The sequence below is a fragment of the Acinonyx jubatus genome, chromosome F2 (assembly GCF_027475565.1).
Source record: "Acinonyx jubatus isolate Ajub_Pintada_27869175 chromosome F2, VMU_Ajub_asm_v1.0, whole genome shotgun sequence".
Classification (NCBI taxonomy): domain Eukaryota; kingdom Metazoa; phylum Chordata; class Mammalia; order Carnivora; family Felidae; genus Acinonyx; species Acinonyx jubatus.
This window is the reverse complement of record NC_069394.1, coordinates 72253235-72279478: the sequence shown is the minus strand read 5'-3', so window position 1 is coordinate 72279478 and position 26244 is coordinate 72253235. Positions and strand designations below refer to the sequence as shown.

Below are 26244 nucleotides of genomic sequence, written 5' to 3'. Positions count from 1 at the left end.
ATAGTAAGTATTGGCGAAGATACGGGGAAATTGGGACCCTCTGCTATTTGTTACTGGTGGGAATGTCAAGTGATGCCCTTTGGTAAAAAGCAGAAGATTTATGCGATCTGAAAAGCCAGAGTATGATGATGCAGTCACTTTGGAAACCAGTTCGCCAGTTCCTCGAAAAGTTAAACATCAAGTTACCACGTGACTCGGCAGTTGTACTCTTACCTGTGTGACAAGAGAATTAAACATACGTGTTTACGCAAAAATTTGGATGTGAATGTTCATTAGCATCATTAGCATTATTCACAATAGTCAAAAAGTGTAAAAACCCAAAATATCATCGAGTGACGAATGGATCCCCCAAATGCAGTGTCTCTACAACGGAATATTATGTAGTTCTAAAAAGGAGTGAAGTGTTGGTCCATGCTACAGCATGAGAAACTTGGAAAGCATTATAGTAAGTGCAAAAGAAAGAAATGCAAGAGTCAACATGTTTTGTGATTCTAAATTAAATATCCAGAATAGGCAAATCAAGAAGCAAAAAGTAGATTCTTAATTGTCTAGAGCTGGAGGGAGGGGAGAATAGATAGGCATGTCATTTCTTTTTGAGGTGCTGGAAATGTTCTAATACTAGATGGTAGGGAGGGTTGCACAACTGTAGACATGTTAAAACTGTAGAATTGCACCTTTTAAAAGTGAATTTTACGGTATGTGAGGGATATGAATTTTTTAAAAAGTACGGTGGTTCGGCATCCAGTCAAGAAATGGAAGCGATACAGCCATTTAAATGGTGAAAGTTGAATGGACGGAATTATTAACTATAACATGATTCAAGGGACAAGAATTGGTTAGCCAAAAGTAAAGACAACTTTAATGAATTCAGGAAGAGCAGATTTAGTAGGTACCTGCTACCCCAGGGCTGAGCTGGAGCGCCCCCAGAGGCTGCCCTCTTCCTGCGTCTGAGACCCGGGCCTTGGGGAGTGCGGGCCTTGCTCACTGGAGGGTGAAGTCGGCGTCTCAAAAGCACCCTCCTGGCCGTTCTCCCTCTGGGGTGCTGGTGGAGGCCAGGATGGTGCCGCCTCTGGGGATTTGCTGCACACGAGGCGGTGTTAGGGAGAGCTGCTCATGGGGAGGTGCCTCGCGGGTGGCAGCAGGCGGGAAGCTGCTCGGCGCGGCGCGGCGCCGGGTCCGAGGCGCTTCTGTGCGCTGTGGGCCTCGGGTGCTAAAGAAGCCGCTCCTGGCGGGAGCAAGGCGCTAGAGAAGCAGGTACGGCGAGGGCCTGGCCAGAGTGGTGTCCTGGACCCTGGAGGCGAAAACCCTCTCTCCTCCAGCGGATCTCCAGCTCCCTGCACTGACGGAGCTTAACCTGGTGCTGCTGGTCACAGAGCAGTGTTCAAGGGGCCCGTCTCCATATCGCAGAGCCTAGAGGAATGCCTGGAGTTGGAGAGGGGAGGTAGGTAATACATTGATAGCTAGTTCCAGAATCTCTGTTATGCCTACCCTATGCCAGTTTGGGATATGTTCTGTTTGGTTGGCTTTAAAGAAGGTACCAGGTATCTATTTCAAAATAGCCAAACAAAACTTTAAAGTACATATCCTTGTAATACTTCTAAAGAACTTTGTTTTAAATTACTAGAAAAAACAACTCATGGTCACTAAAAAACATTGAACAGTATAGAAATGTCTAAAATGTAAAAATTTCCTTGGGCTCCTTAGTGGCTCAGTCAGTTAAGCATCCGAGTTGAGCTCAGGTCATGATCTCATGATTCATGAGTTCGAGCCCCGTATCGGGCTCTGTGCTGACAGCTCAGAGCCAGGAGCCTGCTTCGGATTCTGTGTCTCCCTCTCTCTCTGACCCTCCCCTGGTCATGTTCTGCCTTGCAAATAAATAAACATTAAAAAAATTTTTTTTAATGTAAAAATTTCTCTTATTCCTTAGTCCCTTAATATCTGCATCATTCGTGTGTCCTGAAGATAAAACTATTGTTAATAATTGCTGTCTATTGTTTCTTCTAACTACGTGTGTGTGTGTGTGTGTGTGTGTGTGTGTGTGTGTGTTTCCTAGTGATAGAGATTCTATAGATACTGCATAGGAACTCTTTTAGGGTTTTGTTAGGATATGATCATTGCACATCTGCCAAGTGCGTGTGCACACTAGGTAAGTCACATAACTGTACTCTTTGATTTTCTAAACTTTTGAAGTGGACCTTTCCTTGAAGGGAAATTTAAAATCTGCAGTGGATACAGTTTGGTAGTAGTAGTAAGGGAAGGAGAAATAGTTTGCTAACCAGTAATCAGTTTTTAGTGTAGGCTAGATGTTCATATTTTTCCACATGTCTTACAGTTCAGATGTTTCTTACCGTGTTAAAAATTTACACATGTTCACATGTATTGCTGGTTTATATGTTGCTGGCTATGCATATTATTTAAATTTCAATGAAATTTGAATTACAGAAATTTATTTTTGTTTTTTCTTTAGAAAAATCCTGTGAAAATGTCTCTGTACCCATCTCTTGAAGACCTGAAGGTAGACAAAGTTATTCAGGTATGTTTAAGTTGTTTGTGTACTTAAAAAGTATATATATGTAATGTCATAATGTTCTAGTTATAGGTGAAGTGAAGGAAGAAACTTAAATAGCAGATACATTCATTTTTACAGTTCAACTTTTTTCAGTTTATTAATTGCAGACTAAAAAGTTACAGAAAAGCTACCAATTCTTTTTTATTTCACTGTGAGTTAATGGGCATGGGGTATTATTTCTTTAAAACTGGACTTAAAGCTCTAAAGATAGGTTGATTTTAAGACCGAAATTTAAATACTATATATTTAAGTTGGTAAAATACACTTCAACTGCTTAGGCGGTTCATAGTTTTGTTTAAAATTAGTACATTGTTCTCTTGGATCTTCAGGTATGACTGATTTTTAAAATGAGTCTTTGCCTTTTCTTCGAAGTTAAAAATTACAGAGATGGTGAATGTTTTTAGAAGTAGCGTAAAAGCACAATGAAAGTGAAGGGTTTTATTTCCTTTTAGGTATAAGTGACAGACATTTCACATGTTTGTCCTCTAAATGTATTTCATTAAGTCAAATGTTTTTTGTAGTACTTCATGTAAGTATTAGTTTTGAAGACAGATGCTTCTGGGGCAGGCACCTGGGTGGCCCAGTCAGTAAAGCAAGCATCCAACTCTGGATTTTGGCTCAGGTCATGATCTCACATGGACATGTGGTCTCTGGACATGAGGTCCAGCCCTACTCCGGGCTGACAGTGCAGAGCCTGCTTGGGATTTTCTTTCCCTCTCTTTCTTTTTCCCCCTCCCTGTGTATGCTCTTCCTCTCTCTCTAGATACATAAATAAACTTAAAAGAAAATTTAGTTTTTGAATGAAGACTGAGTCTTCTGCTTAAGAAAGTTGGAAATAGGGGTCAATTCTTGCTGTTTTTGTGAGTTTTTATTCTTTTTAACTGGGATAATTTGTAGTATTTAATGAACCTATCCTTTTTTCCAGTTTACATTAAACTTGATCTTATAAATAAGCTCATTTTTTTTTTAGCTCTTGTTTATTCTTTGAATTTGATAAGGTAAATGAAATTCCGTGATTTCCTTCATTAGTCCTAAAACCTTTTTAAAATGATAAATGTGATGAGATTCTTTGAGTTGTTAATTACTTCAAAGCTTCTTATCCTGAAGATCCTTGTTTACTCCAAGTAAGATTTACTTCTTACTAATTATTTAACAGACATAAAAAGTTTATTATAGGGGCACCTGGGTCTCAGTCCATTGAGTGTCCGACTTCCTCAGGTTGTGATCTTGCAGTTTGTGAGTTCAAGCCCCACATTGGGCTGTGTGCTCTCAGGTCAGAGCCTGGAGCCTGCTTTGGATTCTGTGTCTCCCTTTCTCTCTCTCTCTCTCTCTCTCTCTGCCCCACCCCTGCTCATGCTCTGTCTCTCTCTCAAAAATTGGGGCGCCTGGGTGGCTCAGTCGGTTGAGCGTCCGACTTCGGCTCAGGTCACGATCTCACGGTCCGTGGGTTCGAGCCCCGCGTCGGGCTCTGGGCTAATGGCTCAGAGCCTGGAGCCTGCTTCCGATTCTGTGTCTCCCTCTCTCTCTGCCCCTCCGCCATTCGTGCTCTGTCTCTCTCAGTCTCAAAAATAAATAAACATTAAAAAAAATTAAAAAGCTTATTCTAAGCCTGCAAGATGTCTTAAACAACGTCAAGTATGTAAGTTTTTTTGGGCAAAATGTTGGCCTTTCTAGGGTGAAAAACTCCCAGCAATAACAGTAGCAGTTGTATGGCTGAAATTATTACCTTATAGCAATGATTGGGTAAATATGGGTGGACATCATGAGTATTTATTTTCCATTATAAATCCACTGAGGATATTAAAATACGGTTGGTAAAAAGTGTCTGAAATCTGTTCAGCTGCTAAAGGCTTTGATGCTTCAATTTTAAGAGGTTTGTTCAGTCATGTAATGCTCTATCCCTTCTCTCTTCAGTATTTGTCAGCATTTTTCTTATATAGTTTTATTTCTGCAAAATTCATCTGAACAAGCATGCATTGTTTTTAAAAAGCTTGTGTCGGAAATATTTAGCCTTCACGAATAACAAGCCATTAATAAGACATCAATAAGGATTTGCAGATGGATCTGAAGGAATGACTAATCTGTTTTCATCGTTTTCTGTTAGTTTTTATAGAATTGAACTCTAACCAGAGTTGCCTTTGAACAGAAGTTTTTGATTTTTGAAAAACAGAAAAGGGAAAGTTGATATTTATAAATGTTTGATTGGAAAATAAAGAGGGCTACGAACGCATCACACTGACCTCTTTAAGGAGAAGCAAATTATATGGGTATTTCCATTAGAAGACCTTTTAATGTTCTGAGCAGGAAGCTAGCTGCTTAGAAATACAACCATGAGTTAAGGAGGGGGAAACTTGGCTTTTTATGCTTTCTGTATTTAAAAATAGTCCTGCCTTAGTCACTGTAGTCCTGGGCTGGTCTTTCTTGTTTCATTTTCTAAGATAGAGATAGGTTTATTTTTGTGCTTGAGATGCCCCTGCAGAAGCAGCGTTTATTTTCTAATCTTCTGACCTTGTACACCACGGCAAAGCTAAATTGCAGCAGCGAACTGGCAGTTCATATTGTGTAAACTATTTTGCAAAAGCCATTAGGCTGTTGCTCTTAGCATCATACAATCCCTGAACCTCTATCCATTATGAGGTTGACGCGAGTGTCTCCGAGTGCATGCCCTGGAAGGGACTCCTTGGGGATCCCATTCCTTTTTTTCTTTTTTTTTTTTTTTAGTAGTTTGAGATTTCCAGTAAGTGTGAAATAGTTTGCTACATTTTAATGGTGTATAGTCTTTAAGCCCTTGATGTACCTTCTTTCTTGTGTTTTATCTTTACTACAGATTATATGATAATTAAATATGTACCTATTAGCAGAGAGCTTTCTCTATATAGTCTCACTTCAGTATTTCTTGGATAAGAACAGAAGCAATGAGTACAAGAATAGAAAAATATACCCAACGTAAAAAGGAACAATTTTTTATACATTAAAAAAACAATTTTTAAAAGTTTATTTGAGAGTCGGGGAGGGGCAGAGAGAGGGAGAGAGGGTCCCAGGCAAGCTCCACACTCAGCACGGAGCCTGAAACAGGCTCATGAGATCATGGGAAAGAATAATTTTTAAAAAATAGGGGTGCCTGGGTGGCTCGGTCAGTTATGTGTCTGTCTGACTTTGGGATCAGGTCATGATCTCCTGGCTAGTGAGTTCGAGCCCCGTGTCAGGCTCTGTGCTGACAGCTCAAGAGCCCGGAGTCGGCTTCGGATTCTGTGTCTCCCTCTCTCTCTCTCTCTGCCCTTCCCCCATGCATGCTCTGTCTCTCTCTCTCTCTCTCCTTCAAAAATAAATAAACATTAAATTTTTTTTTAAATTATTACGTTCTATTTTTAGAACAGTTTTAGGTTCACAGCAAAATAGAATGGAAGGTTACAGAGGGTTAACCTGTAATTAACCACCCCTCCCTTCAACACATACATAGAGCACATCCTCCCCCACTATCAGTATCCTCATTTGATTGGTATGTTTGTCGTAAGTGATTAGCGTACACGGACACATTACCACTCAAAGTCCATAGTTTGTTTACATTAGGGTTCACTCTTGGTGTTACGTACTTGGTGTTGTTTTGACAAATGTGTAATGACATAGCCACCATGGTATTGTACAGAATCTAGTGTTATACAGAATTCTGTGTTGCAAAATATGGCCCTAAAAATTCTTACCTATTCCTCTCTTCCTCCCCACTTACCCTGGCAGCTGCTGATCTTTTTACTGCCTCCATAGTTTGCCTTCTCCAAAATGTCATATAGTTGAAATCATACTGTTTTCAGACTTCTCAGGTTGGTTTCTTTCACTTAGTAGTATGCATTTAAGTTTCCTCTATGCCTTTTCATGGCTTGATAGTTCATTTCCTTCGAGTGCCGAACAGTATTTTTTTTTTCCTTAGAGGTTATCCAAGAAGTAATCCACTGGCTCCTAGCTCATTTTAGCTGATAGCTGCTGAAAGAACTTTGAAAATTCAACATACACTGAGTTTGTGGACTATTATATAAAATTGTAGAGATTTTCATTGCATTTTATTTCAGTTTAGAATGTGACAAATTGTAAAACAATCAATACTAAAGTATGCAATAACAGGCATATCAAAATATTTACAACCCAAATGAATGAAGTACCCTCCAATGCTTTTATAGGCTGTGCTTATTTAAATTAAGCTTCCATCACTCCAAGCCTCTTTGGGACTACTCTTGGCACTAATTTCAGGAATAGGTATAACACTTCATTATTTTTTTAACGTTTATTTTAGAGAGCATGAGCGGGAGAGGATCAGAGAGAGCGAGACACAGAATCGGAAGCAGGCTCCACAGGCTCTGAGCTGTCAGCACAGACATTTACACTTTTCATTACTCTTTTACTCACTACTCTACAAATACTTGTAGAAGGAAAAAAGCTCAACCAGATTCATATAAAAAGTCACGTATCAGAAAAACACCTAAAAATTTAAATACTTTTAAGTTGCTAATATTTTGCCGTTTTAGCATATCCCACTGAAATCATCTTCGTTTTATCAGCTGTAAGCAGAGGGATACACTGTACTAAATACAAAATTATTACAGAGTAAGCAAAGTGCATACTTTATCATGGGTGTAAAAGAATAATGATTAAAATAACGTATAACTTTTAAACAAATTTGTCAAAGTCATTTCGCAATGCATGTATTTGTCAACATGCTACTCTTACTGAAATATGCCAGGAACTCCTCTCAGGCTGCCTCACGGCGCATGCCACATTAAGTATTCCAAGATGAAATCCTTTTTCTGATACGGATCTGATTTTCTGAAATCACCATGTATCATTTAGAGACAATATTGTAAAGTTGTATGGCCCACCTCTCTTTTTTTTTAAATTTATGTATTTATTTTAACGTACATCCAAGTTAGTTAACATATAGTGCAACGATGATTTCAGAAGTAGAATCCAGTGATTCGTCTCTACGTATAACACCCAGGGCTCATCCCAACAAGTGCCCTCCTCGATGCCCCTTGCTCATTTAGCCCATCCCCCCACCCAAAACCCCTCCCAGCAACCTTGTTTGTTCTCTGTATTTTAAGAGTCTCTTATGTTTTGTCACCCTCCCTGTTTTTATATTATTTTTGCTTCCCTTCCCTCCTGTTCATCTGTTTTGTATCCTAAATTTCAAGTATGAGTGAAGTCATATTTGTCTTTCTCTAATTTCACTTAGCATGATACACTTTAACTCTGGTTCCATCCACATTGTTGCAAATGGCAAGATTTCATTCTTTTTGGCTGGATTAAATAAATGTGTGGATTAAATTGGAAATATGTGTATTAAATAAATATGTGGATTAAATAATGCAGTTTAGGGGCACCTGGGTTAAGTGTCCAGCTTCAGCTCATGTTATAATCTCATGGCTCGAGCATTCGAGCCCCACATATGGTATATGGTAAATGTTAAAATATTCAGAATATAAAGTGTATTTTAGATTTGCAGATTTTCTTTGAAAAATACATTGCTGAAGGATTTGAAATTAAACTTTATTGAATAAGATTTAAACTGTTTTAGTTTTTTTGGAAGTACTAAATTTAACTTATAAATTATGGAAGAATTTTAAGTAAGTATATGTAGCGTTGTAAGAATCTTCTTTTCTTTTTCAGGCTCAAACTGCCTTTTCTGCCAACCCTGCCAACCCAGCAATTTTGTCTGAGGCTTCAGCTCCCATTTCTCAAGATGGAAGTAGGTTTATATTTTGGGTTCATTCTTCTTGAACAGAAATATGTTTAAGCTTTCTTTTACTGAAATAGGGAATCCAAAAAAATTTTTTTAACCTGTAGCATAATATGTGGTTCAAGTTCCAGTAATAGTAGGAAAAAAATGTTTACTTCAAAATAGAATCCTTTAATCAAAAGAATGAACTATGACTATGAAGATAGGTCTTATAATTTCATCAAACTTAAGTGGATTAAGTTAAATCTCAGCCCCATAAACCCCTAATTTATGACTGCTTCATTATGAAAAAACAGTATATGTGCACTGTGTGTCCCATGCTACTGCTCTTGAACTTTGTGAACTGTCCTCCACCTTTGTGAGGTGAGGGTGGGGTTTGAAATTTCCAACCACCTCCGTTTGGGGGAGCGTCCCAAATTCTGGAACCTCTACTAGGTCTCTGTATATACTTCTCTTTGATTCCTTTTCCTTGTTTGTTTAGAGAGGTTTAGACCAGAGCCCCTAATTAGTATGACTTAAAATAAAAAAGGAGTATTAAATAGATTTTTGTAACCAGTCATCTTATAGCTACTTATAACATTGTTTCTTCTAGAAAATTCATTTTAAGTCACAAATCATGTAAAAAGGAACTTAGGGAAATAGCACCTAACTTTGCTACTAAGTTAAATACTGCTGATACTTAAATATACTGTTTCTAAGATTTCGTTGGAATGTGGTTAATGTTTTTTAAAGGCTCTGACACTAAATACGTTTTTAAGCTTTGATTTATTTTTTTAATTTTAGTTCAGAAGAATCATTTCAAAGCTGTGTTTATTAAATGAGTTGTAAAGTAGCTGGCTTGACAATAAACATTTTAGTCAGTTCTGAGGTGGAGATCAGTGCTATGCTTACGAAATTGAGAAATAGGTTTATTTCAAGAAAAAAAGGCAAGATAATTTATTTGGAAAAATTATTTGTACTCTTCACTATTTAGAAATCTGAGGTTATTTCAGTTCAAATGTCTTTATACTTTATGACTTTCACCTTAAACTTTTTCTGTATTTCCCATTTCTAATTGTCATTACAGAGACAAGGAGACGATTTTCCAAATTGCTAATTTAAATTCATTCTAGATTTTCTAAATTAAATGTAGTTTTTAAATACAACTAGAAGCCCATAACAACAGTTTTCATATTAAACATTCCTGTGCTTTTTTTCCTTATGCATTCATTTATGTTAGATCTCTATCCTAAACTGTATCCGGAGCTCTCTCAGTACATGGGGCTGAGTTTAAATGAAGAAGAAGTCCGTGCAAATATGGCCTTGGTCCCTGGAGCATCAGTTCAGGGGGTACGTATAGTGTAATTAATTTTGAATTGTATAAAATCATATTTTAGACATAGATAAAATGTCTTACGGCCAACTCACAGATCTGTAACTTCTCTAATTTTAGATTGCCTTCTGGATCTCACTTCGTAAATGATCTGCTTTCATCCTTTTACCACTTTTCTAGTTTCTTAGGAGTGAAAGATTCAGACGCCGCTGACTAGTCCGTTCTCCTTAGTCTTCTGCATTTAGTCAGTTACGAAGACCTGGTGATTTTGTCTTCACTGTGATTTTGGTATTCCCTTTAGTCATTCCAGTGCCGCTATAACCCTACTCAGGCTACTTCTAACCTCTTCAATTTCCTCGAGTGACTGCTTATATCAAACAGTACTGAGCTGCTGCTGGATTCATCTTTCTCAAGTACAGGTCTGTCATATCTCTTTGGTCACAATCTTCTAGCACTCCGAAGTCTAAAGCTCCCTGTAAGAAGACCCCAGATTCTAGGCTTAAATCTGATGCATCTCACAGCCTCTTATTAAGGTCTTTGCTGTAAGGCCATAGCCCTTTATAGCACTTATTATAATTACATCACAAAGACAGGGTCCACGTCTCTCTTGTTGCCATAAGTCCAGTACTTAATACGGTACCTGGCATTTACCTGTTTACCAAATATTTATTGAAAACTTGCCTGGATCAGTCAGAGCCCATTTGGTAGACAGCAGAAGAAATTAGAAAAGTTGAAGACTTGAAAACGCGGACGTGCAACAGAGATGTGATTGCAGGAAGTAGCTGCTGCTCCTGGCACTGGGGTGGCACGGGGAAGGGTTCGGAGTTCGCAGAGCCGGCAAGCTTGGGGGGAAGGGCCCCTTGGAGCTGGGCCTCAGACCTGGCAGGAGAGGACACTGCTGTTAGCACCGGGACCTCGGAGAGGGCGTGGCGAGGCCGGTTCTGGGGGTGGCAGTAAAAGCTGGAGAACGGAATCAACTCCTGCCACCAAGATGAAGGGTGAGGCCCAGGCCGTGCCGACAGGAACAGGAAACAAAGAGGAGGGAACAAGGCACTTGTCCTCCTCTAGCCTTCCGGCCTCCTGTGGTGGGTGCTGACGAGAAGCCCCTGACCCAGGAATACGCACGTAATCTGCACGTGGAAGCCCCAGTGTCGCCAAATAGAGCCTAGGAGGGTGGCTTAAGAGCTGGCACTGCCTCCTCCTCTGACTCCTCAGTATGTGCACACGCTTCTCCAAGGATTTTAATTTCCTAGGACAGCAGTTAACTTCGCAGGCGCCTTTTAAAAGATGTAATTCTTGGTAAAACTGAGGTTCAGTCCACTTTCTGTTACGGGAGGCCCTCATGGTAAGCGTTTTAGGCTTTGCTGGGCACATAGGGTTCCTGTTGCATGTTCTTGTGGTTTTCTTTGTTTGCTTACAACCTTTAGAAACAGAAAAGTCATTCTGAATCCAGGGGTGTATAAGTCAAGTCAGTCACCACTGATGTCACGGCGTTACTCTTGCCCTTTCCCCAGAATGGGACAATGCCAGTTATCATAGCCATGTCTGGGCAGCGGCCTGTGGTACCAGTGACTGTGCAATATCAATTACTCCTTACTACTCATGTTCCCAGCTGAATATTTGTAACGTAAAGACAAAGGTATCAAGTTCACTGCTATAAAAAATTCAGGTATTTTGGGTAAAGGAAGTAGGGGGAAACAAAAAGATTAATTGCTGTATTTACAGAAGGTGTACGTACAGGTACAATCACAGAAGGTAGTCATGGCTACTGTGATTATTTTGGTGACTGATCATGATGCTGTAGTTGGTATTATGACTCCCTTTGACTGCTACACATTCTTTACCCCCTCTGCCTTGAGCTGGTCTTTTCTTAATACCTACTGGGGTGACCTAAACCATTTTTGAAGTGTCTGATTCTCTGGGGTTCCTTTTTTTTGTTGTTGTTTATTTTGAGAGAGTGCAAGCAGGGGAGGGGAAGAGAGAGAGAGAGAGAGGGAGAGTGAGAATCCCAAGCAGGGTCCGTGCTGTCAGCACAGACTGGACACTGGACTCGATCCCACGAACTGTGAGATCATGACCTGAGCCGAAACCAAGAGTCAGATGCTTAACCAACTGAGCCACCCAAGTGCCCTGAATCCCTGGGATTCTTAAGCATCTTGCTTTCTCTTTTGTTTTATTTTGTTGCTGGAGATTTCTACTAACCTTTGCCATGTAGTGAATTTTTCATTTCACATACTGTATTTTTCTTCTCTAGATGGTCCAGCTGGTTTTGAGTCCTTGAGTGTACTGAGCATAATCATAGTAGCTATTTTAAAATCCCAGTGTGCTAATTTTATGATTTATTATTTCTGAGTTTCTATTAACTGCCCTTGCCCCTAATCGTGGGTTACATTTTCCTCCTTGTTCACATGCCACCTGTTTTTTTAAAACCCGAACTGAATATTGTGAAATTTACGTTTTTCGGTGCTGAATCGTGTTGCACTTCTGGAAAGAGTGTCGGCACTTATTCTGGCAAGCAGTTAAGTTAGTTACATGTGCATCAGCTTGGTCATTCAGACGCTTGATTTTACACATTGTTAGGGTAGGTCTGAGGCAGCCTTTATTTATTTTTTAATTTTTATTTTTTAATGTTTATTTTGGAGAGACAGAGAATGCGAGTGGGTTGGAGCAGAGAGAGAGGGAGGCACAGAGTACAAAGCAGGCTCCAGGCTCCGAGCTGTCAGCACAGAGCCCGACGTGGGGCTCATGAGCTGTGAGATCACGACCTGAGCTGAAGCCGGACGCTCAACCAACTGAGCCACCCGGGCTCCCCAGGGGCAGCCTTTATTTTATTGTAGGGTTGTTGTAGCCCCATTACTCAACATGTGTGTCCCCTCAGGTTCTCTGCTGAAGGTCCTGGGTATTTAATGAGCACACCACACTTGCTGGTAGGACCCTGGATGTCTCCCAGTCGTGTGGGATCTGCGGGAAGCCTCAGCTTATACAGCTCCCTGCATGTTCTTTGCCTGGCCTTTGGAGCTTTATTTCATAGATACTGGGATTCGCATTCAGCAGAGTGTTCAAGGAGACCCCTGTACAGCTTTCTGGAGCTTTTTCTCTGTGTATTTCCCTCCTTTTTGGAACTCAGCCCTATAAATTCTAGCAGTCTTTCTAGCTGCTTCTGCCTTCCTGATTTTTGTCTTTTCAGCTAACAAGAGCACAGTGCTCTGCTTGGGACTTGTACTTCTGTGTTCCGGTCCAGATAGTGGTCTGGGCAGAAAGCCAGGCGATGACAGGGCTCACCTCATGTGTTTCCCATCTTTCAGGGATTACTGTCCTACACTACCTAGTGTCCACTGTCCAAAAATTGTTGCCTCCTATCTTTCCAGTTTTCTGGTTATTTATCGCAGGAGGGTAATTCTGGCTCCATCGTGACTACAAGCTGAAGTGTATTTTTCTATTAATTTTACTGTTGGACATGGAAGACCTAAGAGGCATCTCAGAGAACTTTCTGGATTCCAAACATAGTCTAGAACCCATTATCAAGCAGCAACCCAGTTTCACTTGGTAACCAGAATTAATCACACTAGCCAATTTAGTAACCTCCTCTTGCCTTTGTTCAGTGGCATATGAAGTCCAAAACAACGGTTAGGTGATGTTCTTCTGATTCAGAGGAGACAGTGTTGTGTTCCCAGGTGGAGGCATGCCTCCTTCGTAAATAAGACCTTCACACTGTAGAGCTCGGTATGGGGGTCTGGGGGGCGGGATGCAAAACTTTTGTGTGTGTTTAGATATGACAGTGAGAGGAACTATTCCCACAGCCACACCTTGGTTTCCAGATCTTTTATTCTGGCCTTGGAAAAAACTGTATCATGTATTTGGTTGCACATTCCAAGCATATATTCTAGAAGCTAGAACCCTTTTCAGGGTGCTGTCTTCCACTGGCACCTTAAATGAGGGGAGATGAGAGCCAGTAGCTTAAGAACCCACATGTTCCATGCACTGTGCTAGGTGTGATAGATCTAATAGTGAACCACAGCAGTGTCCCGCCCGCCACACACGCCAGTGAAACTCGCATTGTAGGCAAATAAGCCAGCGCTTATGACATGAACCAAATGAATAAAGTGCCAGGGCTATATGTCAATATCGTGAGCATATGTGTTCTCTCTGAGGGGTTGACATACGATGAGTACAGAACTGAAGGAAATGAGGGAGTAAGGCATGTGAATATCTGGTAAGAGAACACCGAGAACTTGAAGGCTTTCGGGCAGAAATGAACTTGGTGGACTTGACAAGACTTGTGTGATGGCCAGAGGAAGCAAGGGTAGGACGTGGTGGTAGCAGATGGCATTGGAGGGGTAGTGAGGGCCGGGTGGTCTGTGGCCTTGTAGACCGTGGTAAGGGATTGGGATCTGAGTTGTGGGAGTGGTGTAATCTGATTTCCTTGTTTCCTTTTTTTTTTTTTTTTTTTTAAATTTATGTTTTTGCTCTGTGGACAGTCAGGAAGACAGTCTAGAAGGTTATTGTAGTAGCCCTCTCCGGAAATGGTTGCTTGCTTAGAATGGGGGTAGGGCGCAGAGATGATGTGGTGTTGGTCATAGTAAGTAAGAACACCTAGTAGGTCAAGTACTTAAAAATACTTGCTGGAAAAAATAAAGATATTTCAAAAGTAAAACCCCCTCCAAAGCCCCCTTGCCCCTTTGTTCTGTATTCCAGCCAAACTAAATAATTCATTGGCTTCAATTTTTCCGTTTCTATCCCATTACCTGATTTTCCCGTGTCTCTTATAGCTGTAATCATCTCTTGTTTTGAACCTGTATAATCTCATAAGTAATATTTTCTGGCATTGTGTTCTGATTTCTAGCATAATTTTATGTGTGCATTACTCCCGTTAAGACTTTCAGCTTTAGGAATATGCGGTCATAATTACCACACATTCTGAACCAAAAATTTGCAATCTGTGAATACGTAGTTGAGGTTCCTTTTTCCCTGTTATTGTTGCTCTGAGCTCATAGTTCTTAGGTAGGTCAGAGGTTCTTTTGACAGATTCCAATTAAGAAGGCTTGGTAAGCTCTTCCCACATTATCTTTTTGGTTGAAGAAAGGGTCCGCTTAAACTAGAAAACCAGTTTTGGTCAAGAAAACTTGAGAAAACGGAGAAACTGGAAACATGGTACCTGCCATGAATGCCAAGTATAGCTCTTCTTGGTCAGTCTGCTTTGTGCGTACAGTTGGTTAGTCCATAAATGTTCACTGTGGAGGAGGAGAATGATCCTGTCTCGTGTGCCAGAACTTCCGGAACATGCAGTTTTAATCCTTACAATGGCACTGTGAGGTAAGAAGGTTCTCCCTTTTATAGAAACTCTGAAAGGGTCAGTAGATGGCTACACATCAGACCATATACAGAAGAACCCTCTGGAAAATGTGTGTTTTCAAGAGTATGATGTGGCCTTTAAGCTCAAGGATAATATGTTTGAGTGAAGACAAGCCAGAGTATACATGAAGCAGATATCAGTGAATTCAGAAGGCGACAGAGAAAGCCATTGAATCTTTTGGAGGTGATACATGTGGTGATAAATTTCCTTTAGGGTTAGTAAATAAAAGCTGGGGACATTTTTGTGTAAATCCATTTATTTGAAGGAAACAGTATGCAAATTACTTTGTGGGAAACCACAACTGAGTATATTCAAGTTACTTGTCATTTTAGGTATTTTCATGAAGAATGTTTCTAAGTATTGACACGTCGTATATGTTTTTGTCAGCAGCTGGTAGCACGACCTTCCAGTATGAACTATATGGTGGCTCCTGTAACTGGTAATGACGTTGGAATTCGTAGAGCAGAAATTAAGCAAGGGATTCGTGAAGTCATTTTGTGTAAGGATCAAGATGGAAAGATTGGGCTCAGGCTTAAATCGATAGATAATGTAAGTATTTTTAATTATATTTCAGTTTGTCAAAATAACTTATGGGATATTAAGTGATCACTATTAGCATAATTTACAGTGCAAATGTTTAAAAAAAATTTTTTTAATGTTTATTTTTGTGAGAGAGCGAGCATGAGCAGGGGAGGAGCAGAGAGAGAGGGAGACACAGAATCTGAAACAGGCTCCAGGCTCCGAGCCGTCAGCACAGAGCACGACGTGGGGCTCGAACTGATGAATTGCGAGATCATGACCTGAGCCAAAGTCGGACACTTAACTGGCTGAGCCACCCAGGTGCCCCTACAGTGCAGATGTTTTAATTAATTATATTGCATCTATAATCAAGATTATTTTGAGTCCACTAACTTAAATTTTTCCACTTGGAGATGCTCTATTCTGCAGAGGCAGAGCTGATACTTCATTACCTTAAGTGAATTATTTTTTGAGTCTCCTTTCTGGAATAAAGTTCATCGGTTTATGTAGAACATAGTTTATACAGATAAAATTACGACCTTCAAATAGGGCATCATATGTACATGTTAAGAAAGACTGACCAGTGAGAGTTGGTGGTCTTGTGTGTATTTTCCAATAATGATCATTTAACTTGTGAAGTGAGTTTGCAGGCTTGTTATTTCCATCCTTCAGTGTGAATTTAATAGGTCATTTTTTGAGCAAAAGTGATTTTCTAATTAGGGCAGTCATTATTTTACTTTGTAATTACTTCTTACCGCACCATACTGAAGAAATTAAATGGGGTGGTTACTCTCTGAGGAGGCGTTTAGGATTGTTAAAGACATGCGGAGTCTTTACCCCGATTTGTGGTTTCAGGCATTACCTCGGATTCCTTATCAGTCTGAAGTCTTATTAGCTTAGTGTGTCCCACCTTTTCACCTAGAAAATGCTAAAGGTAATGAGTGTTGCACACTGTGGTAAATGGCTGAGGCTGATCCTGGCAGGAAGCCCCAACCCTGCCTGCCTAGCCGGAGGGCTCAGGGCATCAGCAGCTCGCACACCTGTAATTTACGCAGGACACGTCACCACGCTTCCTCGGAAGCCCTGACTTCGCTGCCTTTCCTTCCTTTTCAGTAGTGTATGCAGCCCCTTCTGCCGGGATTTGCTCTCGCCTCCTTCCTCTGCCCTAAAAGACAAGATACTCTTCATAGGCCCCTATCTCCATTGCACTTATCCCTGCAGTGGATTTCGCCGTTTGGCCAAAACTCCTCGCTCTGACCATTTCATAGGGGGCCACCCAGTTTTCGGTACTGTCCTAAAGTAAGCTATAAGATATGGGACAGGAATTCTGTCCGACCCAGCCTAAGAGTATAGAGAGGGTCTAGCTTTGTAGATGCTTTCATATTTTGCCAAGTTTACTCTTCTTCATTTCTGAGACAGAGCGAGAGTGTGAGTGAGGGAGGGGCAGAGAGAGAGGGAGACACAGAATCTGAAGCAGGCTCCAGGCTCTGAACTTATCAGCACAGAGCCCGACGCGGCGCTTGAACTTGTAAACCACAAGATCATGACCTGAGCCAAAGTTGGATGCTTAACTGGCTGAGCCACCCAGACGCCCCAAACTTGTATTTTTTTTTTTATATTCAACATCTGAGATTGAGAGTTTATAAGAGTATAAGTATCCATGTGGGTTTAATTCTCTGTTGACTAAACTTGAGTTTTCTGTATTTATTTCATAGTGGATTCTTTATAAAAACTGGAGTGGTATTGAATGTACCTTTTAGGCTATGACATAAACCTTAATCTTATTTAATTAACCTTATTTACTTCTTTGTAATTTAGCAAATGGGTTGAGGAGTCCTTCAACTCTAAAGAAGAGTTATGACCTTACACTGTCATTTAAAACAAATTTTTTTTTTAATGTTTATTTTTGAGAGGGGCAGAGAGAGAGGGAGACACAGAATCCGAAGCAGATTCCAGGCTCTGAGCTGTCAGCACAGAGCCCGGTGTGGGCTTGAACCCATGAACCGCGAGATCATGAGCTGAACTGAAGTCATGCTCAACTGACTGAGCCACCCACCCAGGCGCTTGTAGAAACCCTACTTTGTTTTCCTTAGACTTTTTATTCCAAGATGACGGGGATGATTGAGGTTGGTTAGGTGGGTCATGATTTGAGGTAGAAATTACTAGTGTGATTTTACGTTTTTGCCCTAATTCCTGGGGTCATTGCCTCCATAAAACTTTCAGTTTCTTTTTTGGGAGTAATGACGCATACATATTCATGAAGTTTTTCTTTTTTTTTTTTTAACTGGGGTAGATTCATAACCTGAACAGTTGGTTCTTAATTTTCCAGTGTTTTTTAAAACCATATCGTAACAGTGGCAAATGACTAAAGTTATTTCCTTATTCTCTAGGGTATATTTGTTCAGCTGGTCCAGGCAAATTCTCCAGCCTCTTTGGTTGGTCTGAGATTTGGGGACCAGGTACTCCAGATCAACGGGGAAAACTGTGCAGGTTGGAGCTCTGATAAGGCACATAAGGTGCTGAAACAGGCTTTTGGAGAGAAGATTACTATGACTGTTCGTGACCGGTAAGTTGACTAGACCGTTGAAATGGAAATTCAAGACTAGTTTTCCATTCTCTTGGGCTTTGAGATTCTGTGAATATGATTGACTGTGTTGCAGAAGAATATTAGATGTCATTGATTAGCCTTACAGTCTTGCAGTTGTTTGGTGCCGATTTTTCTTAAAAATTTTTAGAGCATTCTGGTTTCGTATGCATCCTCTAGAAGTTACCTTCCTGTCTCTTTCTCTAGATCGTAGTAAATGAACATTGGAAGGGCAAGCAGTATGGCATCTCTGGCCTCACTTTCCAGTTTACTGTTTAGACATCCAGTGTAGGAGAGACACAGTGCCAGGGTCCCTGCAGAACTCCCAAGTTGGGGTGGGAGTTCTAAAAACCAAATCTGGCCTTCAGGGGGGTTATGAAGCTCTAGTTGCCAAGGTAGAAAGGTGGCATTTTTATATTTAGCAGTTTATAAACCAAACATTTGGCACGGAAATAAGGCCTCTATTTTCCTGCCCCTTAGCAAGTGTTAAGGGTCGACCTATGTCACATTGGTACAGTTAGCGTTTGGGTTTTTATTCTTCTCAGTTAAACTTCGGTTTTATCTAATTTTGTTCCTGATTTCTCACACGGTAGGTGTTTAGTAAACATTCTGCAGATGGAACATCTTCTCTGCTTTAAGGAGAATTTTGAAGAGTAACTTGGGCCAATAGAAAGAAATTTTTCACTTAACCCATTATGTCTGCAGGCCCTTTGAACGGATGATTACCATGCATAAGGATAGTACCGGACATGTTGGGTTTATCTTTAAAAATGGAAAGATAACATCCATAGTGAAAGACAGTTCTGCAGCCAGAAATGGTCTTCTCACAGAGCACAACATCTGTGAAGTCAACGGGCAGAATGTCATTGGGCTGAAGGTGAGCACAGAACTTGGGTCTCGTGCTACTTTTCCCATTTGTTTCAGTGGCGTTTGCATGTAGACTTGCAAAATAAATAGGAACTTGGGGAGATGTGGGACCTAGGACTCTGGCTGTGCTCTCAGGCCAAAGGAATTACGTGGACTATTCTCTGGAATTGTCGTTCCTATAGCAGAGGGCTTGACTACTATGATCTCTGCAGTCCCTTGAACTAGAATTCTGTGGAGATGTGGGCATTGAGGATTTTGAGGACATTCTGAATGAGTGATTGCTCAGCTTTTTCCAACCCAGGAATGGTAGGAAGTGAGTAATGGTTTCTGTTTAGATTAGTACCACATTTTCCCCCTCCACAGATTCCTAAATAAGGCTGTGTTAGGGTCGAAAGGTTTTCATTAAGACCTGCTCGTTTCATGAACTTGGTTAAGAACGCACTGTTAACTGAGAGGACACGGGAAGTCTTGTACATGAAGAAAATTCTTTCATCTTAAGTAATGAAAAAGATGATTCTTTGGCTACAATACTTAGTTTACTTAGCAGTTTTGTTACCACCTATAAAACTGCCATTCTATACAATTAAACTTGGTGAAACTAGAAAAAATACCAAATATCAAGGGTCAGATTTTAGAATCATTAGCAAAACGTATGTGGACATACATATTTACCAAGAATAACATAATTTCATACTTCTTAAATAAAGCCTTAGAATTAATTTTCATTGCGTGTTTTTAACAGGACTCTCAAATTGCAGACATACTGTCAACGTCTGAGTCTGTAGTTACTATTACGATCATGCCTGCTTTTATCTTTGAACATATTATCAAACGGTAAGTAGACCGTACTTCAGCTTGGTGCTTACGGTCCTATGAGGTAAAAGAAAGTCCTTGTGCCTATGAATTCCTCCATCTATGGTTCTTTTACCTAAGGGATGACGTGTTGATCTCGAAATTTGAAGTTAATTATTTAAATCAGGGGAATTGGTAAGGATGACCACTCACAACTTCCCAAGTATTGAATAAAACTCACCATCTGCTTCTGAAATTTTGACCTTTTCTGGTAGAAAAGAGGACGTGAGCAGAAGTGGGCAGGCTTTCACTTCAGCTTCAGTAAAATGGACTAGAGTTGCACTCTGCCCGCAGTTCCTCTGCTCAGTAGAAATCTACTCGTGGGGGTTCACGATGGGATGTTAGGAGTAACAGTGCCTATTCTGAAAACATCTCAGGAGGCAGGTCAGGCGTGTGGTGCCACCATGGTTCTCAGGAAGGGAGGCTGGAAAACTGACTTGGGGGAAGAGAAGAGGGACAGCTAGTGTTACCTTCCCTAGAACCTTTGAAATCCTGGCTTCTGTCAGCTGTTTTTACCAAGCCAACTTGGATCCTTTTTTCAGATTCTGTCTTGCCTGTAGAGATAGGATTGAAAAGAGTAAAAACATTATACCTTAGTAAAGTTTGTGTTTATGGATAGAAGGAAAAGGAAGCTGGAGTCGAGACTAGTCAGAGTTCTCTTAAACCAGCGATAGGGTCTCCCTTCCCCTCTCCCTCCCAATTCATAGCAGTGTTGTCATTTTCCTTGTTTTAGTCACTGGTATTAATATTCAAGCACTTGTATCTGATCTAACTTTTCCCAGCCTTTCACAATGGGTATTTTGTGAACTAGATTACCTGAGACTCTTAGAACTCATGAAAAAGACCTTCCCTCTCCCCACAATTCCACTTGATCCCAAGTGCTAAGCTTGAGTGCGAGTTTTCTTGGATCAGCAGAATAGCTTTTTTGAACCAAGAAACCCAAACCTCAGTATTTAATAAACTCTCTCGTAGGATGGCCCCAAGCATTATGAAAAGCCTGATGGATCACACCATTCCTGAAGTTTAAACGTCATGGCACAATGGAAACTTCACTGAACTTCTCCAGTTTACTTCTTGGGCAACTTAACTTTATATTATGCACATGAAGCTTTCTAGGAGCCAGAGAGCATATGCTGCATGAAGACCTTTCTATCTTACATTATGGCTGGGAATCTTAACTGTTTTGATCGGATATCTCCTCCCACTTCAAGATCGTTGTAGCCTTATCCTGGTTTTACAGATGTGAAACTTTGGACAGATTTACTGATTTTCATAGAGTAGTTTCTCTACTGGAAACCCGATGCTTTTACAAGCCATTATGATTAGAATGACTGATACAGGCTTAGCTCTGTGTTAGAAGGAATCACCTTTATCCTGTATATCAAGTAGTGCCGCTCACGTTACTTTAGTTCTGTGGTATAATTGCCTTTTTAATGTGTTGCCATAGTACGTGTAGAATGATTGCTTTTGATGGTTTTTTAGTTCTGCGTGCGTGCGTGAGTCAAACACCAATTAACAACACTGGTTTCATTCCGTGTAAGCATTATACAGTGTAGGTTGCAAGAGACTGTGTTGATCATCATTAAATTGTAACTACCTTTACTCTATATGCTTGAACTGTCGCCTTAACTGTGTTAAGCATCTAGAATAAAAGCCAAAATAGAACTATTGCTGCCTTTCTAAAACCCAGAATGCAGTTCTGTATTAAACTGAAATGTACACTAGCCCAGAACGGTTAATGGTACATACTGAGCTACCGCATAGCTGCTTAGTTGCATTGGAGATTTTTCTAGTCGTCGTGTAATGGAAATTTCTTTCTTCAAAAGTTACTGACCTTCCTTCCTAGAAATGAATCAGTATGTATTAACTGTAAAAATTCTTATACCAAATAGGATAAACTTTGACTCTCTTTTTTCATTTGTAGATTAAGTGGAATAGTATCTAATTTTGTCATTGACTCTAACATTATGTAACCTAGCTACTTCGGGATGGCCTTAGGATGTCTTCCAGGTAATTTGTTCCATTTCCTGACCCCTCCCTACAAACCAAGTGGCATATGACACATTACCCTCATTTTTTTGTTTTTTGTTTTGGTTTATGCCTATTCCATTTTAATTAAATATGTATAAATAAACTTGACTTTTAGCCTATTTATTGCATCATTTGGAAACTGTCCGTGGATTTCACCAAACTTGCACATGACTTAGAAAACAGGCCCGTGGGGTTGTCTCCCGGAGCAGCTGACGTCCACGGGCCCTGAGAAGAGCCCTCTGTGCTGAGAGGAGGAGGAGCGTCTGTCAGGAGCAGTGCTTCCGCCTCCGAACCCCAGAGGGCCGGCGTGCACATCCAGGCAGAGCAACAGGAAGCCACTGAGGCTCCTTGCAAACCTGAGACTGAGTCATGTTTAATGACACTTGTTACCCTGGTCAAGTTCTCCCCCCCCCCATGTGATACGGCCTATAAGACCTAACAATGTTTTTAAAGATCATAGGAGAGTTTTAACATAAAGGCAAATCAGTACTGTTTAACATCTTACCTTGAGATTTAGAAAAGCAACCAAAACAACATTTCCCCGTTTACTTTACCTTGTTTTGTTCTCTGGATTTGGACTATCTGAAGACAGTTCCAAAAATATAAGAAGGACATTCTCATCACTAAGTATGGTTTTCTAGAAGGACCAATACTTGAAGTTCGTAAAGGGCACTAGCCTTGGTAATAAATCACTTAAGAAAATGAAAACAGCTTTCATTACAGAAAAATATTTTTAATGTAGAAAAGATGAGCATTTAATAGCTATAATGAAATAAACCGTCCTGTACACAGTAAACTTACAAGAATTGCTGATCCTTCCCCAGGTTCTTAGAATCTGAGAACAGTAGGTTATACAAAGTAAACCACGCCATGAAAACACATACCCAAGGACCCAATGGGCAGCAATTTCGTAGGTAAGGAAGACAAAACAGCGTGACTCAGAAGTAGCAGAGAATACTGCACATTTTCTTGGAAAATTCTGAGCTGCTCAGCGTTTTTTGGAAGTTGTCCCAACTCCGTTTTGTATCTCTTAGCTACTTTTCTTTGCCACTCAAACCTGCCGTCTGACCATCAGCACCCCGGGACGAACACCTGCCTTACAGATGTAATGTTTTCTCCCTACCACCACCACATTTTGTCCGCCTTAGAGGATGGCGACCAGTGGCTTTCAACGAAGTCACCATGATTTTGGAAGTTTAAAACCACAAATACCTCGTGTGGTAAAACTTCGAATACCATCATTGCACATTCACCAGTTGATTTCAAAGTTTGGTTTAAAAATACATTAAATAGAGTTCGACTTAACATTCAAGAGAGAAAAAGGCACTTAATACTGCAGTTTCCAGAACATAATTTGTCTGTCTTCCCCTCCTGTGATGATACTGCTACACTGTTCATTCATCCATATACATGTCACAGCACCTACGGGAAAGAGACCGTGTGGTTAGGTGGCAAGTTGACCAGGGGGCCCCGAGATCCGCTGTTAAGTACTCTCATCCTGTAATCGGTGTGTCAATGAAAAATAACTGCTTGGCACAAGGAACGTGTAAGGAATGAGAAACCGCTCACGTGTAAAGCTGAAATAACGGAGGATTAGGGGTAACACCAGAATGCAAGTATATACACCTACGATAACAGGAGGCAGACGAGAGGAAGAGGTAAGGAATTGGTGTAAGGCTGCAAAGTCCATTTACTGGACAGAGTCAAAGGTTATTTAAAGCCGGTAAACTGAGAACGACCTACACAGGTCACTTTAGAACGTGAAGAAATAACAATGTCACCAAAGGAAAGAGGGAAGAGGATGTGGGGGGAAGTTCCTGGTCACAGTGGAAAAGTAGATACTTATAACCTTAGAAACGAGAAGAATTAAAGACCATAAATCTTCGAGATGAGGAGGCAACCGTGCAAATAGAAGCACATACAGTGACTCTCCAGGGGATACTGGGTGGGAATAAAAGGGCAGGATACTTCATACACGTACAACACATCCATCATCTCAACAGTGAGTGCACCCACACCCAGGACGCAAACTGGAAGAAAGTCCTCAAAGGAGAACAGGGAGGAAGGGGGTCAGTGGTGGGAGGAAGATCGTTTTTACTGAAATTAATTACTTTTGTGCTGTTTTGGGGTTTTTAAAAAACTTTGTGCATGTACTTAAAAAAGTTGCAGCTTTTACTGTGGTTTTTAATTCTCCAAGTGGGAGTTAATGCAAAAACTTCTTTTTTGGAGTCAGTCAACATAAATCTCAGTCCCGAAGGGTCACTTGGCCAATGAAGATGCTCGTGGGGAACATTTACGACGTGGAGGGCAGTGGGGTGTTTTCTGCCTGGGAAAGGTAGGTTTCCTGATGGGAAAAGCAGGTTGGAGTTCAGCCTTTTAGGAAGAAAGGTCAAGTCAACTGCATAACCGCTTACCTGCGTGGCCCTGTATTCTCTCACTGAGCTTTCCTCCGAGGAGGTCCCAAACAAGCAGTTCACCAGACTGACTTCCAGACAAAACAGAATTTCCATCCCAGATGAAGCACCTGCAACAATGATTTAGAAATAGTCATTTGGTCATTTATCATGAAGGGCGGGCCCTATCCACGCTGGCCAAAGCAAGCCCAAATGTCACGATCACGAGCTTGTCCGTAAACGTCTTCGCCCACTAGTAACGCGAGCAAGAGAACGTACCTCTGGGGCTCGTCTGAAGTCATAGAGGAGATGAGCATTCCCGTCTGCACATCTATGACGTTTAGACAGCCATCTGCACCTGTGCTGAGGACGTGGCGACTGTCTGTAACGCGAGAGACAATTACAGCTTCAGAAGTGTGTTCTAGATCGTTCTGACGTTTCATCTCTGGCATAGTGTTCGCTTGCATTTTCCCTGAGCTACTTGTACTTAACCAAGGACTCTCCTCTCCTGGAAATGTTTGTTTCTAAGACACTGGGCCGATGACCCTTTGGGGTGAGTCCACCCGCGCACTATAAATCAGTTCCTCTGGTGAGCTGGCAAATTAAGAGCAGCGTCCGCCGTAGCTCTCCTGGAGGTACAAATGGCCCAAGTAGCCCGTATTCTGCCACGAAGCAGCCTTGGATACAGGCGAAACTACTTCTATCGGCAGCCTGTTTTTCTTTTTACATTCTTATGATTTCAAGATAATAATTCTGATTCCCCCAGTATCCTCTGTATTAAAAAGGATAAAACTACCTGGGCTAAAAGCAGCATCACGTATGGTCCCCGAATGGCACGGGATCTGGTGCAGTATGGTGGCCGTGGTGAGGTCCCAGATACTCACTGTGCCTTCTCTGGTGCCCGAGACCAACATCGTACCTGCGGCATTTAGGCTAATTGTATCTACCTGAGGAAGGAAACACATAACGTAATCCATTTAGAATTACGGTCATCGTGGTTTCCCTAGGCTGACTCGACTATGTGCACGTGATGAAGGTTAAGCTCTAATGGACAGTGTACTGATGTGGCTAATGCAGACGTGTTTCAACATCGCCCACGCAGTTACTGAAGAATGAAATTCTTCATATGCTAGTGAACAAAATGAAATATTGCCAACGTAAATGGAATGCAGTTTTAAAAGAGCCTAAAATTGGGGTGCCCGGGTGGCTCAGTCGGTCCAGTGGCCAACTTCAGCTCAGGTCATGATCTCGTGGTTCGAGAGTTCGAGCCCCTTGTCGGGCTCTGTGCTGACAGCTCAGGGCCTGGAGCCTGCTTTGGAATCTGTGACTCCCTCTCTCTCTGTCCCTTTCCCACTCACACTGTCTCAAAAAGTGTTAAAAGAAATTCTTTTTAATAGCCCAAAATCGACAGTTTCTGAATGATTCTGTGAATTACAAATTGTAACGAGGTACCAAACTGAGGCACAGGTGATCCATGTTATTTGAGGGATTTCGGAGAAATGGGGATCTCTCGGGTTGTATTTGCGTGCGTGCCTGGAATCACATACTCTGTAAATATTTCTGAACCTTCGCTCGTCTGTCGACCATGCAAATCAGGTTTCAGGTCACCATCTCAGAGGAAAGACAGTACCGTGAGCTCCAGTGGGAGGAGCAGCTGTGTGACCCACTGGTTGTGGAACGAGCGAGGGGAACCAAGTGTGAGCTCTGGTTCTGCCCCAGGTCATGTGCGCCCGGGCCACCCAACACCAGGTTTACGTTCTTGGCTGTTGGAGGGTGTCACGCTAGATAGTCCCTTCTACTAATGTGCTGGAAAACATGAGAGACGATGGGGCATACTTTCTTGCCCCAAATAGTTTGAGGGGATCTAAACAGTCATTGTCATGCTCAGAAATTGGATTGGACAGTAGCTGATTCTCAGAGAAACAGCAAATTGGAGAAAAAAAGGCAAAGCAGACTTGGAAACCCAGAGTCGAGTCAAAGAAAAGAACGGAGAGCCCGTGCTCTCCTCCCACGAGCGAAATAAAATGAAGCAAAAAAAT

At 41.2% G+C, this 26244-nt stretch overlaps 2 protein-coding genes and 1 long non-coding RNA gene across 7 annotated transcripts in view; 1 reads left to right on the top strand and 2 right to left on the bottom strand.

Moving 5' to 3' along the window:
• Positions 1 to 21918, top strand: part of SDCBP (syndecan binding protein) — a 34283-nt gene extending 12365 nt beyond the window's left edge. Inside the window, exons 1-9 of one of the 3 annotated variants that reach the window (XM_027042915.2) lie at positions 1388 to 1441; positions 2468 to 2533; positions 8225 to 8303; positions 9514 to 9623; positions 15347 to 15508; positions 17869 to 18044; positions 18768 to 18939; positions 19672 to 19763; positions 20754 to 21918. In XM_027042915.2, coding sequence (XP_026898716.2) covers positions 2483 to 2533; positions 8225 to 8303; positions 9514 to 9623; positions 15347 to 15508; positions 17869 to 18044; positions 18768 to 18939; positions 19672 to 19763; positions 20754 to 20808 — 897 coding nt within the window. In that variant the 5' untranslated portion in view covers positions 1388 to 1441; positions 2468 to 2482 and the 3' untranslated portion in view covers positions 20809 to 21918. Of the gene's footprint in view, positions 1 to 1387; positions 1442 to 2467; positions 2534 to 8224; positions 8304 to 9513; positions 9624 to 15346; positions 15509 to 17868; positions 18045 to 18767; positions 18940 to 19671; positions 19764 to 20753 lie in introns of those variants that run through there. The other 2 variants (XM_027042916.2, XM_027042914.2) reach the window with 2 other exon arrangements.
• Positions 784 to 15350, bottom strand: LOC128312882 (uncharacterized). Its single transcript, XR_008292792.1, has 3 exons — positions 14762 to 15350; positions 6297 to 6556; positions 784 to 1422 (listed from the first exon to the last, which is right to left on the bottom strand). It is a non-coding gene; the product is annotated as an uncharacterized LOC128312882 (long non-coding RNA).
• Positions 21919 to 22524: 606 nt separating the features above from the next.
• Positions 22525 to 26244, bottom strand: part of NSMAF (neutral sphingomyelinase activation associated factor) — a 61498-nt gene continuing 57778 nt past the window's right edge. For all 3 annotated transcript variants that reach the window (XM_027042913.2, XM_053208484.1, XM_053208485.1), the window contains 4 exons: positions 25002 to 25152; positions 24485 to 24587; positions 24227 to 24336; positions 22525 to 23234 (listed from right to left, as the gene is read on the bottom strand). In XM_027042913.2, coding sequence (XP_026898714.1) covers positions 23140 to 23234; positions 24227 to 24336; positions 24485 to 24587; positions 25002 to 25152 — 459 coding nt within the window. In that variant the 3' untranslated portion in view covers positions 22525 to 23139. The remainder of the gene's footprint in view (positions 23235 to 24226; positions 24337 to 24484; positions 24588 to 25001; positions 25153 to 26244) is intronic.